At 33.2% G+C, this 20,897-nt stretch overlaps 1 protein-coding gene and 1 pseudogene across 1 annotated transcript in view; both read right to left on the bottom strand.

Moving 5' to 3' along the window:
• The window catches only part of LOC142321460 (deoxynucleoside kinase-like), a 36,939-nt gene that overhangs the window by 13,277 nt on the left and 2,765 nt on the right, over positions 1 to 20,897 (bottom strand). Inside the window, exons 2-3 of the mRNA XM_075359559.1 lie at positions 2,676 to 2,812; positions 422 to 540 (exon numbers count right to left, since the gene is read on the bottom strand). Coding sequence (XP_075215674.1) covers positions 422 to 540; positions 2,676 to 2,812 — 256 coding nt within the window. The remainder of the gene's footprint in view (positions 1 to 421; positions 541 to 2,675; positions 2,813 to 20,897) is intronic.
• Positions 17,844 to 19,134, bottom strand: LOC142320745 (uncharacterized; annotated as a pseudogene).

Genomic DNA, 20,897 nt, shown 5'->3' with positions numbered 1-20,897 from the left:
TGAGCGACCAAAAGTGTGCATGTTGAAATTTATTGACATTGTAAAAAAATCTTGATAATTTTTTCTTTCTTCTGACACGAACCGCACAGCTGTAACTGAAATATTTTTTTTTTTATAATCATGGGAAGATTTTATGGATACATGTATATATTATAAAATTATTACATTTGCTCAATAATCTGTTCCAATAGTTTTAGCATGGAATTATTTGACCTTTACAGCAGAAATCAGAATAAATTTTTTTGCTAGCCATAACTGAAAAGAAAAACATTTTTCACCTACGTTTACATGAAATTTTCATTATTTTGATGAGAAAGTGAGGAAGAACCTTCCTGAAAGACTGTATATGTTAATATATTATATAAATGAAAATTGTATGTTTTATAAATAAATTTAAAAAAGAAAACACTATTCAACTAACCGATCAAATCTCCTTGTATCTTCATATTCATTATGATCCATTTAAACCATTCATCAATAACAGCATATTCAGGAGCTGACATTAAACCTTCTTTATACAAATTTTCAACAAAACAATACCTGAAAAGTTTTAATTAAACCTTTAACAATATTATCTTATTAACTTAAAAATGATATCACAGTTCTGTATTAATCTTTATAAAGGAGTTTATTAAAAAAAAAAAAAAAACTCGCTGTTTAATCGTATAGAAACAGTTACATATGTCCTTGTTTGATAAAATCTTTCTACACTTTATAACCTGTATTCTTTATTTGAATAAAACCCATACACTGAATGATGCAAATTTAAGTGCATCTGTTATAAGCAGTTAATTAACCAGTCCTATCTACTACCTGATGTCGATTTGAACTTAAGTAGAAAAAAAGCTTTATCATTAAGTACTCATGCTAAATAACTTCCTGGCTAGTAGTTTCACAGACCACTTCTGAAGGTGTAAAAAGTAAAACATTTTAGTCAAAAAGCTTAGTTATTAAATATCAGTATAGATACGCAAAGCTAATACATCAAGCTTATATAGTATGCTGTTAGTAATTCTGGGGACTTTAAAGTTTATTCTGGAACATAAAAATGCTGAAATTATTGCTGCTTGTGAAATATGTACCTAACTTTGGGCTAGTGTCTGAGTAAATATTGTTACAAATATGTGCAAGTATAGTCTGACAATACTATAAAAAAATGTTTTGAAGACCTCATTCTGAGTTCTTTCTAAAGATAAAAGATTCTATCTACATAAGGAAGAAACTTTTTAAATATTTCTAGTTTTACATAAATTTTAAATTTTATTGGTTACTAAATACCAGTAATGTCAATCATGCTACACTCGTATACAATCAATCAATCATATACAATCGTACTAGTACATGCTAATCATACAATCACACTACATATTAGAAACAAATGTTATTTCATTGAATAATAATCATGAAGATGAAGAAACTTCTGAATTAAATCAGGTTAGTCACAGTGACAGACTGACATTGTGTATACCACATACAGATCAATGTTAAGATGTCACAATGATGCATTTCTTAAATAGTTCAGAAATTTTTTAAAACAGCATCATCATACACGTGCACTGTTTATTCTTCTCAAGGGTTCAAATACATGATAAATCTCAGTTCTCTGTTACATAAAATGTTAAGTGAAGCATTTACAATTCTGTTAACGTTATGAATATAGATTTCACTTTCACACAATTACATAATCTCTAAAACAAGGATTTCTAAAAATGTCCATACAATTTTAACAACTATTATTTAAAAATAAAATTAACCTCTTCTATGTGCCATATATGGCAAGGGATGTCCCCCAACTACCAACTAATCAGTTATTCTGGCAGTTCACAGCTCTCATCAGTCATGCACAATATCAATTACTGTAAAATTATAAAGAAAAAGAAAACATTTAAAAATAATGATTATTTACAATTCAAAGTATCAAAAATACAATTTTATTAAGCACTGAAATTGGTTGTAATTTTGAATTATGCCAAATTTTAACTTTTATTCATTTTTTTTTAATCCAACATGAATTTTATATCATTTCAAACAAAAGTTTAATTGGACAACTTGATGCATTACATCTCCCCTTCGAATAAAACATTCATCCAGCTCAGATATTAAACACAATGCATCATATTTAAAAAAAAAACCACTTTTACTAAGAGTAAAAAAAGAAAAGATTTAAAAATTATAATATGGTTATTTTGGCCACTGTATAAAATAAATTTTCATGGTTACTTAAGTCAACTTACTATTGTAAATGACAGGTTTTAAAAACTGATACAAGCCTATTTTACAAAGATCTTTAAATCTGGTATATTCTAAATAGACTCAAAAATTCAATGCACAACACTAAATATTTATCTACTTTATCAACTACAGGGAATTCCACTTACATTACTTATTTTTCTGTTAAGAATAAGAAATGACAAGAAATATGCCAATCCAGACTGTGATTTGAGCAAAATCTTTTGGATGAAAAGCAGAGAAGAATGCAGTAAAAATAGTAATTTCTATTCAGCTTGCTTTGCTTTGATGAAAGTTCAAGTTATGCACACAATAGCAGCTTATGTGCTAATTTTTGTCTTATTTTAGATGAAATGGAAAACACAATTTTCAATGAACTCATACTAACTAACACAAACTAATTAATCAAGCACTGCTAGTTTAAATTTGTACATTAGAACACTTACCTGGCACTGTAAATTGATCTCTCCATTAACTTTACTGGATGATTAACACAATTTCTAACATGTAGTTCTAACATTGTTTTTTGTACCAAACTCTGGAATGTAAATGACCACCTTGCAGGATCTTGATACATCAGTTGCTACAATACAAAAAAAATTTGTATATTTTCATAACATATCTGTTGTATAATGTGAATGCTCAAAATTAAACAATGTTGTTATTGATATGTTGAATAATCTGTATGTTTTGACTAATCAATATGTTTTACTACATTAAATAATAGTAGTGTTTATAATTTAAAAAAAAAAGTAAAGTCATATCAATTTAATATTCCACCTTCTTGAAAACTGGAAAAAAATTAAACAACCTGTGTGTGTGTGTAAATTTATATTATATAAAGAGGAAGAGGGTTTTTATTTGTTCAGGATAGAAAAAAATTAAATTTTACACATTTCATCTCGAAAAAAAATATACACATACATATATATTTATTTTATTAGATCAACCAAAGTACAGAATGAATAAAGTAGGATGACTTACCTTATTCCACTATATATGCAGGAGCACTTTCGCAATTAACTCGCATCATCAGCTGCATTATATAATCATCTCAAAATTATATTACAAACTTTGTAAAATATAATAACATATTATGCATTTATTTATTTTAAACTTTTATTCTGTTAAATTAAAAATAAAAATAATATTTAAAAAATATGAAAAATTAATTAAAATTAACATTAAAAATTAAATTGTAAAAATTTTTACATATGTAAAACCACGACGTTAAAGCATAAAATCAAATTAAAATTAGAAATAAAAAAAATAATTTTAAGTAAAACAATTATGGATGTTGTCCATTTAACTGAACTAACTTCACTATACTGATTGAAATATATTAAATTATACATCATTATTAAAATAGATGGTAGTGCCATCTGCTACAGCTTTAAAATACTGTCATCCTCATATTCTTGATCATATTAAATTTATTTTTATGTCTATACATATCTTTCTAAAATGTCTATGTTGTTACTAAATCTAAGCTAAGTGTTGATATTGTGAATATTAATTCTAGGTATGAACATTTTAATTTTAATTTATAATGTCATGTACTACCTGCCATCTATTACCTAATGATTTTGTAAACGAAACAATCCTCATTTTAATATTCCTGGGCAAATCGATATTCACTTAGGCATTCAATACTATCTTTCTCTACTTTCTGTTCAACTGACTCATAACTCCAATCATACCATACTTCAAGAAACTCGTCAAATTCCTACCAAGCTTAGTAAACAGAAAAAAATTCAGATTCAATATCACTTCTTGTCAGTAATGAACAACTTTCCTTTCAAATAGTCATTTTGGAGATCGAAGATTGTTTACAGACTAAGCAGGAATCCTTTGCGAAAAACATTTAATTGAAAATACTTTTTGTGATGACAAAGGTAGATTTGTTGTATCTTTTCCTCGTAAGGAAAACTGTGCTTTAGGAGATTCATATGACAATGCAAGGCATCATTTCAATTTGTTACATCGTAGATTTCAGAAAAACGCTAAACTTAAGGAAGATTACTTCCATTTCATGAAGGAATATCAAGAATTAGATCACATGCAACCTGTAGATTCATTTCAGTCTAAGGTTCCATCTGAAACCTTTTATTTATCTTACCACGCAGTATTTCGTGAATCTTCCATCACTACCAAAACTAGAGTAGTATTTGACGGTAGTGCAAAAACTTCTAATGGCCAATCACTCAATTCACTTCTTGCTACAGGTCCAGTGGTACAAGATCTATTTTCAATCATAATTCGTTTTAGAACTTATAGCTATGTGCTATCAGGAGAAATTCCTAAAATGTATAGACAAATTCACATTAAGCCTCACGATTTTCCATTGCAAAGAATCCTCTGGTATGATGTCAACTCATTAATCATTCCATACAATTTACAAACGGCACCTTCGTTTTCTAGCAACTAGATGTTTGATTGAAATTTCAAATCAAAATGAAGCTTCCTTTCATCAAGCTTGCCACAATCAATCAATCAAGATTTTTATGTCAACAATTTGCTCACTAGTTGTGACAACATCAATCAGTTAAAAGAATTATACAATGATATTTTATTATTGCTTAACAAATATGGACTTTCACTGCATAGTCATTCAAAAGTGCCTGATATGTTTAATGATTCTAATTCCTTCATCAAATTAGGCCAAGATGAAAATATCAAAACACTTGGGTTATATTGGAGTCCTCAAGAGGATAATTTCATTTATCAAATCAAACCAAAAGATAATAATGCTTCTTACACCAAACATCTACTTGCTCATAAAATCGTTCCATTTAAAGTGTTCATACAAGAGTTACGGTGCGTCAACCTTCAATGGGATGAAGTTCTTCCCGCTCCACTAGCTGAAAAATGGAATTCTCTGTATTCTCAACTCAAATTGTCAAGTAATCTTAAGATTCCTAGATTAGTTAAAATTAGTTTAAGTAAGAGTTATCAAATGCACGGATTTTGAGATGCAAGTAGTAGCACATATGGTGCTTGTCTTTTCTGTTGATAGCAATGAACGCGTTGGAATCCACTTGTGTTCAAAGTCAAGCAAATCTCTATCCAAGGTTGGAGCTGAATGCAGCTCTTCTTTTAACTCATTTGTTCAATAATGTTAAGTGTATTTTAGGTATAAAATTTCATTCAATCCATTTTTGGTCGGACTCTCAAGTAGTACTTTACTGGTTGTCTTCGCTTCCTAATAGTTTGTAGATATTCATCGCAACTAGAATTTGCAAAATTCAAGAGTTAACTATGCTTATGGAAGCACGTTCCTCCAAGAGATAACCCTGCAGACATCTTGTCACGTGGCTGTATGTCGGATGCATTAACTTCATTACAACTGATAACGGGCTGTACGTTGTAGCAGAATAAGTATACATAAAATAATTACACACTGATTGATAACTAAATATACTATATTTATAAGATTAACAATATTAAACTATATTACTATAATGCAGAGGCCGTACTGGCGTGCAATACTCTAAGACTGTCCAACTCTGTCTGATTAGTATACAGAATGTTCTAAATACTAAAGCTGCCCATAGGCAGAGCTGAGTGTCTGATTTTAAACCAAACATACTCCCCGCACGTTGATCTTTGATCAATATTAATTACGTTGTCTTCTTTCACTAGCACTACTAGACCTGGTCGAATATTTTCAGAAGGTGACTTCCACTTGCTGCGCTGCTGCAAACCATGGAGATAATCGTGAGACCATCGTAACCAAAGACTCTGTCGTATCTTCTGAAGCTGCTGCCATCTGGAAAGCTTGTTACATTTTATATCTAACAAATTGGGTTCAGGTAGTGCTATTAAAGGATTACCAATAAGAAAATGTCCAGATGTCAAGCAAGATGGATCGCTAGGGTCATCGGATAAAGTAGAAATAGGTCTAGAATTGAGGATAGCTCCTATATCGGATAAGTCTAGAAAATTCTTCAAAAGTTAGATAAGTTTTATCTATGACTCTTTTGAAATGGTATTTTCATTGACTTCACAGCTGCTTCCCACAGGCCTCCAAAATGAGGTGAATTAGCTGGTATGAAGTGCCATTTGAGCTGTGACTTGGCAGCGTAATTTTCAATGTCTGTATTAAATTCTTTATCATGAAAGAGTTTCCTCAATGAATTTAACTCTGTGTTGGCTCAACAAAATTGGTGCCGTTGTCACTATACAAGTTGGCGACATGACCTCTTCTTGCAGTGAAACGTCTTAAGGCTGCGAGGAAGGCTTGTGATATAAGATTACTGACTAGCTCTATGTGAATAGCATGAGTTGCAAGACACACAAAAATTGCAACATAACATTTGGTTGTTATTTTACTTCTCGGATTCCCATACTTGATTTGAAATGGTCCCGCATAGTCTACTCCTGAGTTAAGAAAAGGACGACTGATCTCTACTTTGTTTGGGCAGCTGACCCATTAATTGATTAGCCGAGGCTGCCTTAAATCGAAAACATGTTACACAGTTATGAATAACACTTCTAATTACCTTTCGAGCTCGTGGTATCCAATATTTTTGAGTCTTAGTGAAGCTAACAATAATTGAGGCGCAGCGTGCAATAACCTCAAATGTTCAGCCTTGATGATCAACATCGTAAGATGGTGTTTTGGTGGCAAAATAATCTGATGTTTAATATCATATGCAATATCAGCATTATTCAACCTTCCTCCTACTCGAATTATGTTACGATTGTCGAGAAAAGGATGAAGATTAAGAAGCTCACTTTTTTAGGAACGGCAGAAGTTGATCGAAGATCATAAATTTCTTGACAATATACTTGTTGCTGTACCATCCAGATGCATGTGTGTAATGAATCTTGAATGTCTGCAGTATTAAGATTTCCTGTTTTCTTCTTTTTATTACGACAATTATAAATAAATCTCTTGCATAGGGCAACTACTCGTGTTAATCTAGAAATACTTGAAAACTTACAAACTAAATCGTCATTTGGTGGAAAAACACATGTCAAACTAGTTTCCGTTTGTCGTACTTCTGGAATATCTTGAACATTATAACTGTCTGAATTAGGCCAAGAACTGGAGGGTAAATACAACCAGATTGGTCCACACCACCAGATGCCTTTATCTAAACTCTCTGGATTGGAACTTCTGGAAATGACATCAGCATGATTGTCTGACGAAGCGACATGTTTCCAGTCATTAATGTCTGTTAGATCTTGAATCTGCGAAACTCGATTCGCAACGAACGTTTTCCACTTCGATGCAGGAGCTGAGATCCATGCCAAGCAGATTTGGAGTCCGTCCAAAGATGAACCCTTTCAATCGAAAAAAATTCAGGATTGGTAATGTTTTTCGTAACAATTTTGACAACAGTAAAGCGCCACACAACTCTAATCGTGGTATGCTGATAGTTTTCACTGGTGCGACACGAGATTTCGAGCAAAGCAGTTGAACTGAAATCTCTTCCTCAGAATTGACAGAACGCAAATATAGACAAGAACCAAATGCATGGTGTGATGCATCTCAGAAACCGTGAACTTCAATATCTGTAGGATTATTGATAATAACTCTTCTATTTATTTTAATATCATCAATTAAAGAAAGTTGTGACACCAAAACATGCCATTTCTGGAGCAATGATGATGGTAAGTTATCATCCCAACCAATACCACTAAGCCACAACCGTTGCAAAAATATTTTGTAAGAGATTGCAATAGGACTGATTAAACCAATTAGATCATAAATGGAACCTACTGTAGACGCTACTTCTCTTTTTGTTACTACGTCTTTAAATGGTGGAATTTTGGAAGAAATAGAAAACACATCTGTGGTTGAGGAAAAAACTTAAAGCCTAAAGTTTGAATGCTATCTTTTTTCTCAAGCTGAATTGATGTTTTTGTATTTACAAGTTCTTGAGGTAATGAATTTAAAAGTGATTTATGATTAGAACTCCATTTTCTCAGTTGAAATCCATCAGACCTTAACTACTCTATTAACTCTGATTGGATTGCCAGAGCTGTGTTGATGTCATTAGCTCCAGAAACTAAATCATCCATGTAGAAATCACGATATAAAATTCTGGCTGCAGTTGGGTACGTGTGTTTTTCTTCTCTTGCTAGATGTTGTAGGGACCTTGTAGCCAAGAATGGAGCTGAGGCAGTGCCATAAGTAACCGTTTGAAGCTCATAGCATTGAATTTGATCAGTTGGTGAATCCCGCCAAAGAATGCGTTGTAAGCTGCAATCGTCTGGATGAATTTTAATTTGGCGGTACATTTTCTCAATGTCTGCTGTAACGCAACGGCATGGGATCTAAATCTTACCATAATCGAAAATAAGTTTTGCTGTACAGTAGGACCAACCATTAGGATGCCATTAAGAAGTTCCCGTGGATGTTTTAGCTGAACCATCAAAAACTACCCGAAGTTTAGTTGTGGTACTACTTTGCTTAAAAACGGCATGATGAGGAAGGTAGAACTGTTGTTTACAATCATTACCTTGAAGAGGCACTGGCTTAATGTGACCAAGTTCCTTATATTCTTGAAGAAATTTTGAGTATTCCAGACGAAGTGAATGATTCCTTTGAATCCTTTTCTCTAACGCTTGAAATCGCAAACTTGCTTTATCGAATGAGTTTCCTAAAGGTAAATGATCTGGCTTTAGAGGAAGTCTGACGATAAGACTACCTGAAGAGTCTCGGGTTGTTGTGTTCCGATAATACTGTTCACACTCGTCTTGTTCCTTAGCCTTGGGTAGAACAACCAACTTTTCTAATTCCCAAAATTGTTTGAGCTGTTGTTGAAGTTGATCATTTGTTAATGTTAAACATGTGGTTTGAGGACTTGAAGAGGTATTTTCTGATGGATATTTTCCTGATAGAATCCATCCTAATTCAGTTTCAAAGATAACTGGAAACCCACCTGGTCTTTTATCACATTTCATAATTTCGAAATATAGCTCAGCGCCTATTAACATGTCAATATTTGCTGGTTTATAAAATTCTGGATCAGATAATTTTAAATTCGAAGGCAGATTCCATGATTTGTAGTTGATAACATTTCATGGCATATTGCTAGTTATTTGTGGTAATATTAAACAAGAAATATTTGCACTAAAATCGTTATAAGTAGAAAATAATTGTACGTCTACAATATAATTTGTTTTAGTAGGAGTATTATTTATACCCATAATTGGAACTGACTGACGAATTTTTCTTAAACCTAAACATTCAACACAGTTTTCAGTAATGAAGTTTGAATGACTAGCTGAATCTAATAGCAATCTACATGGTTGTAATCTTCCTTGACTATCTTGGACCTTAACAATCGCTGTAGAAAGAAGAATATTCGATTGCACTCTTGATTTGAGCGAACAATATGTGTTAGAAGAGCTGGACTTGTCTTGTGAACAATTAGAAATTTTCCGGTTTATATCTGAATCATTATTGCTATTAGATTTAAACGAATTATTTTGTGAACTTATATGTAATGAGGTGTGATGTTTGCCCTTGCAAATTCGACACCTCTAGAGGAACAATTCCTTAAATGACCTAATCTAAGACAATTGTAACATAACTTCTTATCCTTAACAAACTTAGATTTATCAGAAACACTTAAATTACTAAACTTCGAACACTTGTATAAAGTGTGAGGTTGATTGCAACATTCACATACTTTGGAATCAGTAGCAACATATGAGTTAGAATGTCGAACACAGGTTTATATTTTTGCCGTTCATACACTGTTTTTTGTTTATTACTGCTTGAAGAGGCTAAAGCCTTCAAGGCTTGACATTTATTTTCCAAAAATTCAAAAAGATCTTTGAGAGATGGAAAATCTTGTGTAGAATTTTTTAATTCCCATTCTCGTCTGGTTTTTGCATCTAATCTATCTATATACAGTTGCCTTAAAATTACTTCATGAATTGGTGTTTGAATATTTAGAACATTGAGAGCATTAAAATTACTAATCGCCGTATTGATGAACTGATGCAATTCGTTGGCGTCTTCCTTACTAACTAACTTAATATTAATTATTTCTCTAACATGAGCCGATGCAATCAATCTCTTGTTTTCGTATCGGTCTTGTAACAATTTCCAAGCAACCGGGTAATTAGCATCAGTAACAGCTAAGTTTTTTATTAATTGACCTGCTTCATGTGTCAGTGTAGAATTCGGATAGTAGAATTTCTGAATTGGACTAACGTCTTTATTGTCATGAACCTTGAATGCATCTGCATAAGGCATCCAATTTTCATACGTAAAACGAGGTAAATTGATAGTTGGTAATTTTGCTGAAGATTTACTTTCGTTAATAATGCAAGATTGATGCGAGTTGAAGAGCTGGGTTTCTGAAACTGATGTTTCCTTTAAATATTCTTCCAGTTGCGCCCTAATTTCATAATAATTGTCTTCAAAATCTAAGCTATCTTCTAAATGCGTATCGTAATTTTTCTCGTCCTGTACTTCTAGCAAACTCTGTGTTTTATTAAAATTTATCTAAAATTATTTAATTTTATTAAAATTATCTAAAATTATTAAAATAAAATTATCTAAAATATTTGGCATTGCATCATATCTAACTTTAATATTACTTTTTGGTGTCTCATTATTACATTTATCGAGAAATGTTTTTATGCGTGTTAATTGAGCCTTTCATACTCCTAGTTGTTTTTTCAAAGTTGTAATTTCTACTTCAAGAGACATAATGATAATTTGTATAAAATACTTATAGATATAACTATTAACATAAATTAAAGATTTCTAGGAAAATAAGAAATTAATAATTATTAAAAATATAGACGATATGGATGGAATTAATCAGTAAGAAATAATAATGTGAATGATAAAGGAATCAAACGACGGAATGTAAATGTAAGTCTATATCATAGATAGGAACGTAAATAAGGAACTGATAATTCTCAATTTGTTATTACTTATCTGAAACAAATAAGATAAGCGACTGGCAGCAGGTAGCCTGACTTGAAGGTCACAACGAAATGGCTGTTTACTTAGCACCAAGGTAGATGTCTGCATTCAAAGTCGAATTGTAAATACTGTATTATACATGGATATTAACTGCACTTATTATAGATATTATTACGCAACTGTATTATACGCAAACTATGTTCTGCACACAATAAAAAATATCTGGTTCAGACGACCAATGTAAAAGATCCGGCCCGGAGGACCAATGATAACGGGCTGTACGTTGTAGCAGAATAATGGACTGTAGTATACATAAAATAATTACACACTGATTTATAACTAAATATACTATATTTATAAGATCTAAGACTGTCCAACTCCGTCTGATTAGTATACAGAATGTTCTAAATACTAAAGCTGCCCATAGGCAGCGCTGAGTGTCTCATTTTAAACCAAACAACAACTTTGGTGGAATGGTACGTCTTTTCTGAAAGAAGATGAGAACGCCTGGCCATCCAATCAATCAACCATTTCTATGATTCTGCCAGATTCGCTCAAGGAAGAGAAGTCTAGCAAAACAAATGTTTTCAGTCGCTCTTCAAACTCAGAAGCTGTAAAACTTTCAAAGCCATTTCCTTTGTTTGGACGAACATTAAACATACTTTCATATTGTCCTTGCTTAATTTATAATTTAAGAAATAAAAATAATTGTATATTGTCAGATCTGTCACCAGAAGAAATCTATTCCACATTGGAAATACTTATCCGTCATGGTGGGCAGCATACATCTGATCCAGCTCCACTTACTTCTGGACATTTTCTAACCTTCGCTCCTTTAACTGCCTTACCTGATTTCTCAGGCAATAATGTAAAAAATAAACTTGCTAGGTGGCAGCTTATACAAAAATTACTAAAGGATTTTTGGAAAGCATGGTCTAACCTAAGTCCACTGATGTGGAAATTAGGAGTAACTGTTCAATAACATCCAGATAAGGATGGACTCGTTAGATTAGCAAATGTAAAAACCAATAATACAATAATAAAAAGAACCATTAACAAACTGATTGTTCTTTCAAATTTAAATGATTGTGATGACATGAATCATTCTCAATGCAATCAATAATACTTAACGTCATCTTAATGTAATTGTTTATCGTTCATTTATTTTGCTTTCAATCTTTGCTCTTATCAATATTGTATTGTTGAATTAATGTTAATTTATGTAACTAATTTTATCACGTTTTATTTGTATGTTAAGTTAATTTACAATGTTATAAAATTATAATTGGTGGGGGGTATGTTACGTTCCACTTGTGGTGTCGGGTGATGCTACCTAGTGAGAGCTAGGGCTCTCCTGCAAGCTATGATCATACGATGGTCACACCATGTCCTACATCATAATGACCACTCCTAGTGGTATATGATGTAGTAACCTGTATTCATTCGGCGCCAGAATCTGACCAGGAGCGGTCAATTTGTACATTCAAACTGGATGGACACACATACTAATGTTCAGATGAACATTTATTTTCTTTTTATACTTATATGTTATTAATGTATATGTTATTAAGTTTTTTGTTAGATGTTCAATCATATGTTATTGAAATGTCAAGACGACAAGATATTAAATAACAATTCAGTAAGCAACATTCATCAGCTATGCATCTACTGTTCATACTCGCTCTAAAACCTACCACAAAGGTTTTATGGTCCTCCACATCGCAACAGATCTAACCCGAAAAAAATACTTTTACCCGCTTACCATATTAAGCTAGGACTAATGAAAAATTTTGTAAAAACATTGAAGAAGGATAGTCCCAGATTTTTGTACATCAGGTAGAAATTTCCAACTGTAAGTGAAGCAAAAATTAAAGAAGGAATATTTGTTGCTCCTCAAATAAGAGAGTTGGGCAAAGATGATGTATTTAACTTAATGTTAAATAATGTAGAAAGTGTAGCTTGGGCTTCATTTAAAGACATTTGAAAAAATTTTCTTGGCAAACAAAAATCTGACAATATTTTGTTAATCAGCTTCTTACTTCATCCAGAGGTATGGGATGTAATATATCTTTGAAAATACAATTTCCTCAACTCACATCTGGAATTTTTCCCAGACAACCTCAGAGACGTAAGTGACAGAACACGGTGAACAATTCCACCAAGACATTTCAATGATGGAAAGCCGCTAAAAAGGGAAATGGAATACTAACATTACCATTGCCAATTACTGTTGGACATTAATTCAGGATCTGCCTGAGGCTATTTATAAAAGAAAAGCATCAGCGAAATCATTCTAACACAGGTATGGCCATGCAAAATTATAAATTTTACAGATTTTAACTATACTTTCCCTTAATTTCTTTTGAAGCGTAATTTATTTAAAACTAAGGGTGATACAAAAATTGTATTTACAGATCTGTAATGTACACAAAAAAGCAATTTAAGAAATGATATCACACTTAGAAGTGAGAGAAATATTAAAAATTTTTTTTTTTTGTTTGTGTTATCGGTAGCTGGGCGAAACTGAAGGCGGTGGTAAGCCAACATTTTGGTCATCACTCAAGTTAAAATTTGTATTAATTGTTTGTAAAACAGTCTTAATACATTTTCTTGCTGTTTATTAACACAGCTAAGTTTTATTACATGATACATTAAAAACCCATATTTGAAATCAATTATTTTATTCCTTCATTCAATTTAATATACTCTTATCATCTGTAATCTATCTCCTCTTTCTAACATTAATCTTCAACTGCATCTTTGACAGCAAATTTTAGCGTTGTTACAGGTACAGACATTACTTATTATTTATTTTACACATAGTTTTCCCATTAATAACTTAACAAATTACTTAAATCCTAGTTCTCTCAGATCAGATGTTCCACTTAAAGGACTACAAAACTAGTTTAAAATGTTGAAAAAATTGTTTAAAAATCATTTTGAACTTGTTCATAATGTTTTTTTTCAAATTCACTTACATACATTTACAATCATTTTTTAGCTGTCTTGTGATCAGTCAATGAAGATGGCCAAAGAGCATCTCAAAACATTTGACATGAATTTTGAAAACATTAATTTACTAAATTTAATTCAGTTTGTCATTTAAAAACTGTACACTTTTAAATAATTGTAACAATGGCTGATTATTGAAATGGGAGATGTATTAGGTCAATACAACTTATAGTACTAAAAAACTCTTAACACATAAGAAGTTATATATGATTTTGCAAAGACTGATTACAGTATGATATAATGACTATAAATATTATTATAATGAACAATTATGAGGGATATCTCTAAAGTAACAATCGCTGGGAAATTGTTGTCATGGCCACACTAGTAATGTACACACTGCATTGTAAGTTGTCACGTTGAAGTATCTTTGATTAATGTAAGTTATTTCGTTATAAAATGGATAGGAAAATCGACGTTGCCGCCGACTGTGAAATACGTGGATCATATGTTTTTTAAACCATCAAAACCTTAGGTCGGCTGTAATTCATAGGCAGTTGGTTGCTGTATGCAGTGATAATCTAATAAATGAAAGAAACATCCGATAATGGTGTGAAAGGTTTAGAAGTAACAGAATGTGCATAATGAAGAACGTTCGAGGGGGAGGCCCTAGATAATCACAGAAGACTTGTTTAAACGCGTTGATGATGAAATCTGAAAAGATCGTCGCTCTACAACTTCCGACCTGGCTCTTCTTTTTCCTGATGTTTCAAGAGCTTTTATTGGTCGCATTTTTCATGACCATATAGGCTTCTGAAAGGTTTGTGCACGTTGGGTGCCACACATTTTAACAGAACGTCATAAAAAAAATTCTAATGGAAAAAAATGTTCGCTTTGGAATTTTGATGTGCTACACAGTAAAAGGTGATGAGTTCCTTAATTCAACTGCTACCGGCGATAAAACATGGACTTCGTATTAACACGCCGGAGAAAAAACGGCAGTCAAGTAAATGGCGTCATCCTAAATCACCAACAAAGGTCCAAAGGTCAAGCCACAGCCACTTGGACGCAAACTGATGGCCACAGTCTTTTGGAATCGGTTTGGCATACTGCTGATAGATTTCATGCCACATGGAACAACTATAAATGCAGAAGCCTACGGCGAAACTATACGTAAGTTACGGCGCGCCGTTCAAAATCAGCGAAGTGGGTGGCCGATCAACAGCGTTGTCCTGCTGTACGATAATGCACGTCCACATGTTGCGGATCCGACACGTTATTTAATGAGAACATTTGGATGGGAAATTTACGATCACCCACCATATAGTCCGGACTTAGCTCCTTCTGATTACAGTTTGTTTGGGAAATTGAAAGAATTTTTGAGTGGTAAGCAAGTTTGCGGAGACGATGAACTTAAAAATGCAATAAATAACAATTAATATTTAATCAGTTATGCCCCGGTAAGGGCACAGAGGACGCAATTCTTAGGTTAATGGATCTGGCTTCGTCCAGCGAGTGCAAATATGTGCTTTGCGTCTTTTTTGGAAATACCCTGGGCCTTCAATAACTTGTGGTGGCCCTCTTCCTTGTTTCAACTTCAGCAGAGTGGGTGCACGCTAAATGAGATTATAACTATCTCGAGCTACTTCAGCGACAGAGCCGTCGTCCTTTGTGACGGCGGCTCGGAAGTATGAAAGACCTAGTCAAAGGTTGTCCGCAGGGCAGTGTTTTAGGTTCGCTCGTCTGGGTCGTTGAGTTCGACTACCTCATGCAGTTGCGGATACCGCGTGGCTTATGCCGACGATGGGTTGCTGCTGGTCAAGGGCAACTCGTGTGCCAAGATAGAGCGACGCAAAAAACATAAGGTTTTCAGGTTTGCGGGGAAAACCACTATGATGCTTCTTAAAGGTGTCCGCAGTCATCCATCCCGATTGGGGTTTGAATTATCGTACCATGCATATTCTTTACAAAGGTGTCTGCCATAATGTTGTACGCTGCGCCCGTCTGCGCTCATCGTTTCAATTCCAATGTTATAGGAACATTCTTTTGCGAGCCCAGCGTCTTCTATTGTTAGCTGTTGTCTGTGACTACAGAACTGTCTCGAGAGAGAGACAGTGATAACTTAACAAAACTGTGATCACTTGTGATAAAACTGTGATCGCTGGCATTAAACCCATGACATTCTAGCTACGGAACGTAGCAAGCGGTACATTTCTAAGGAAGGCCTTCTTACTTCTGGGCGTATGCGAGAAATTGAAGACCAAGGTTTTGACTCTTGGCAAGCTAGGTGGAACGATTCTTCTACCGGTCGATACACACATGGTATCTTTCCAAATATTAGGGAGCTGCGAGCAATTAGTTGGGTTTCCCCCAATCGGTATACAACTTAATTCCTTTGGGGACGTGGTGCTTTAGGGATAGTTTGGTTTGGTTGACTCCGGACTGTAGGATCGATGACACTGTGGACCATGTCCTTTATGTTAGTCCCCGACCATGTCCTTTATGTTAGTCCCCGGTACGAGGCTGAACGTACCAGAGTGAACTCTGGTACGTTCAGCGGTGGACTCCTTTGATCTGCGTGTCAACTGGAAGACTCGCAGAGAATAGACTATTGTAGCTGGCTTCCTTCGATTCCTCGCCCTGAGCAGGACTGCTGGAGGGGTATAATAAGAGTAGTACCTCGGGTGGCTAGGAACCGCCTGGGCAGTTGATTGGCCGGAGGTAGGCGTATTGGCGTCGAGCCACGGTTAGATAGAAATTCTGGTGATTATTTGAATGTTAGCAATCGGCGGAACGGCGACTGCACTGCCGAGAGCATGGTGCCCATGCTCTCAGGCAGTCGCCGATAATAAATGTTGAAGTCACAAGGCGGGTGTCTTCCCCTACGGGGTTGGGATGTTAATCAGTGACTAAATGGACTGACGGCAGAAGAATACGACGAAGATATATTGAAACGGTCTTTACTTAAGATATAACCTCTCGTACTTGGTACACATAAGATTTTTTCATACTGACAGGATTTTCTTAATAACAAAAAACATGAAGAGCAACAAAAATTAAGTGTCAGAAATTCAAAATAAACCACAGACTAACCTTACTAGTCAGTCAAGACTAAAAATCAGCTGTTGAAGATGACTGGCAGTGCTCTTTGTAAAGTGATTCTCTAATGTACACACGACTAATAGCATAGAACAAGTGGTGCAGTCTCTCTCTGTAGTGACTAAATTTCTGTTTAAATATAAATCTGGCAGTGTCCAACAAGATGGTATTTAGTACTGCCATACTTTGGTACTTTATCTAACCTCTCTCCACAAAATGGATTAGCATCTTAACAGGTAACCATAACTCACAAAACTGATTGCTAGTTGACTGGAGTACTGATAACATGGCGCAGACTTTGAACTTGCACAGGTCCCCCACTGTCCAAATTGCTTTCTGACATTTAGATCTTATGTTTTCCTGATCCAAAGCATATCTACTATGGTATATTAAAATGTGAAAAAAATTGAATTTGATCAAGTAAGTGTTCAGAATTACCATGAGTTTTAAAGAAACTCTCTATATTTACGACTTTTATTACTTTTATAAAGTTTTCTTTCTTGTACATTCATGAAAAGTTAATGAAAGGGAGAAGATTGATGTTTATATAAAATTGTGCTGCTTTTTTTTTGTAAGAAATTTAATACTAAAATTTTGAAAAGCAAATATGAATATGGTGTCAAAATGTATAGAAAAGAATTGCAAACAAGAATACATTAACAATATGGTCATATGGTGGAGATGGCTTTTTTATTTTGAAAATTGTATTTTACATTTTTTTAAACTGGTTGGTTAGTTTAGAATAACATTTTGAACATTGATGATGGATGATAAATTGAACTTCCAGGCAGTTAGAGGTTTACTCTAAGCTTTAACTTTTAATGAAAAGTTTTTAAAATAATATCTTCAAAAAACAGGTAAATGATTTAGAGAATAGGTTGGGTGCAGCCCAGTAATTCATTTTCATTTCATATTTTTGAACTGTATGAAATATTTCTGTTTTTGCTAAGTTCAAATAATATGGATTTAAAGTCTTTAAAGGAGCACCTATACCTGCTAAAAATGCATCAACAGGATAGGTTATTAGTCAATGTTGATGTAACAGGTTGTTCCGAATTTTTTTTTCTAAGTATTCCATTAACTGAGAAGATGCACTTTTTTGACAGGCCTTTCTTTTTTTTTGCAATTTTTTGGTGTTTGCTGAATATGCTTTTCTAGACTTCGATGAGCAGATGATTGACTTGATTCATCTTCAGTTTATACCACAATAGTTGGATTGTCTTCATCATGTATTGTGTTTTGTTCTTTGTTGTCTTGTTCTCCGGTTCCTCAGTCTTGTCTTCTTGGAATTCAATATTTCCTTTTGTATCTCTCTCATCAAAAAATTTTCATAGAAATTCCAACCGATTTGCATATTTATAAAGTTTAATTTTTAGAGGATTGTCTACTTTTATAGTTTTCTTAATAGATTTCCGGTAATTGTCTCTAATATTATTTCATCAAGCCTTACATGATGACCCTGAAAATAAATTAGTCTTCAGTTTATGAACTTTACAATCTACTAAAATAACATTTAAATAAAAATCTGTTCATTTTAGGTACTAGCTACTGACGATTCTTTAAAAACAATATCATTAGTTACCGCATGGGGCATTGTACAGTGCATAAAATTGTAATGAAAACTTGCAAAATCATAACTAAAAATCTTATAAGTGAAATGCTGCTGCAACCTGTATAAGAAATGTGGAAAGCTATTGCTGAAAATTTTAACACTATTTGGAATTTTCCCAACTGTTTGGGTGCACTATATGGGAAACACTCCCCCAAATAGCAGTTTGCAATTTTTTAATTATAAGAAACATTTTCTGTTGGTTTTATTGACACTTCATGCACATTAAAATTTCATAGCTGTTGATGTGGTGCATATGGCAACAGTGATGGTGGCATTTTTGCAAAATCTAATCTGGGGAAAGCACTTCAAAACAACACTTTACCTGTACCACATCATGCACCATTGCCAGGTACAGATACTGAGTCTCCTTATGTCATTGTAGGTGGTGAGGCATTCCCTCTAAAAATCTGTATGATGTGCACATATCCAGGAAAAGAACTGAATCATTCTAAGCGCATCTTTAGCTATCGTTTAAGTACAGCTCGGAGGACTGTTAAACTCTTTTGGTATTATAACCCAAACAATTAGAATATTTACGAGACAAATTCAGGCCAAACTGGAAAATGTAGATTGCATAATACTGACGGCTTGCATTCTACATAATTTTATAAAAAAATATGATACCAACATGTATACATATCAAAATTCAAATGCAAACTTGAATGATATTCCGCAATAAACAGCACTTCAAAATCTACCTATGCAGGGGGAAATGCAATTAATGATGCATTTAAAGTAAGAGAATTGTTTACAGAATACTTTACATCAGAAATTGGTGTGCCATGGCAAGACGAAAAAATTTAAGAAATAGTTATTTTTTACTTATATTTACTACACTGCACACTTCCTATACACTAATTTGTAATATTCATAACATAAATAAATATAACAAAAAAAAATGCTTACCTTCTAGTTTCAGTTCTTTTCCTATGTCATGCATTTGTCCATATATTTTTCATGCAACAATTCATACAGTTCAGGAAAATTCGGTTAGTTTTTCATCCATTCTTTTGTTTCAAACAACAAAAGCAACTTCCAACAACAGAATCACGTCAGTTCGTCACTGAAGATCAACAAAAATATTATGGCCAACTTATTTAATAATCACGGAACTGACACTGCAGCAGCAATGATGGTAAAAGACGTCACTGTGTCAGACTTGTCTGAACAGGTCAGTTTGAAATACAAGCAACGATTTTTTTTTTTTTTGACTGTCACTGATACTGAACTGACACAGTACTGATGTATGTAAATAGAAGAAACATAATGGATGTGATTACTTAATTCTTTACAGGATATTTTCTGGTAATTAGAAAAATCAGAGAATATGATAGATACTAAATCAATAATAAGCCAACATCAGAAAATGTATAGTGGATAACATTTTTAATTTTGTTTTGTGCTTTGTTTTAATCTGTTTTTGCATTTATTTTTAAAAAATGAAGACAAAACAATACAATTTTTGTGTGGATTTCAATTCTGCATTAGACCACATAGATTGAATCGTCTTTTTTAAGTTATATTCATTGGAGAAAAGAAAAAAATTCCAAGATAATTTAAAGGATTTATATAATGTTAAGTATTCTGTTTGGTTAAATGAAAGATTTAGGACATAGCATGGAGTCAAAACAGCCAGTATCCTCTCACCATTGTTATTTTCTATACTTATTAATAATATTCATGTTGAAATAGGGGGGGGGGGGGGAGATAATATTTAAACGTTAAGAGTATTATTGTATGTAGATGATTTGTTCCTGGTGGCATCAGATCCATAAACATTTTAATATATGATCGAGTTAACAGAGTTCTCTATTAAATGGAATCTTTTAGTCAATTTAGAAAAGTCTAACATAATAGTAATTAGAAAAGGGGAAATTGGGAAAAATAGAGAATTGGGGATTTGGACAAAGGCAAATAAAGTGGTTAATTGATACAAATACCTAGGAATAATAAAAATCTTTATTGTCGTTGCATATCATAAAGGAAGAACTTCTATGGCTAAGTACACCTTACACAACATACAGAGTGACCTTTTGACAAACAGGATGTTCCTTCCATTCTCTTCTAAAATACATAAGTTTAATGCAGACAGTTGGATCATAGTAA

The sequence above is a fragment of the Lycorma delicatula genome, chromosome 3 (genome assembly GCF_047948215.1).
Source record: "Lycorma delicatula isolate Av1 chromosome 3, ASM4794821v1, whole genome shotgun sequence".
NCBI lineage: Eukaryota > Metazoa > Arthropoda > Insecta > Hemiptera > Fulgoridae > Lycorma > Lycorma delicatula.
This window is presented reverse-complemented; position numbering and strand designations above follow the sequence as displayed.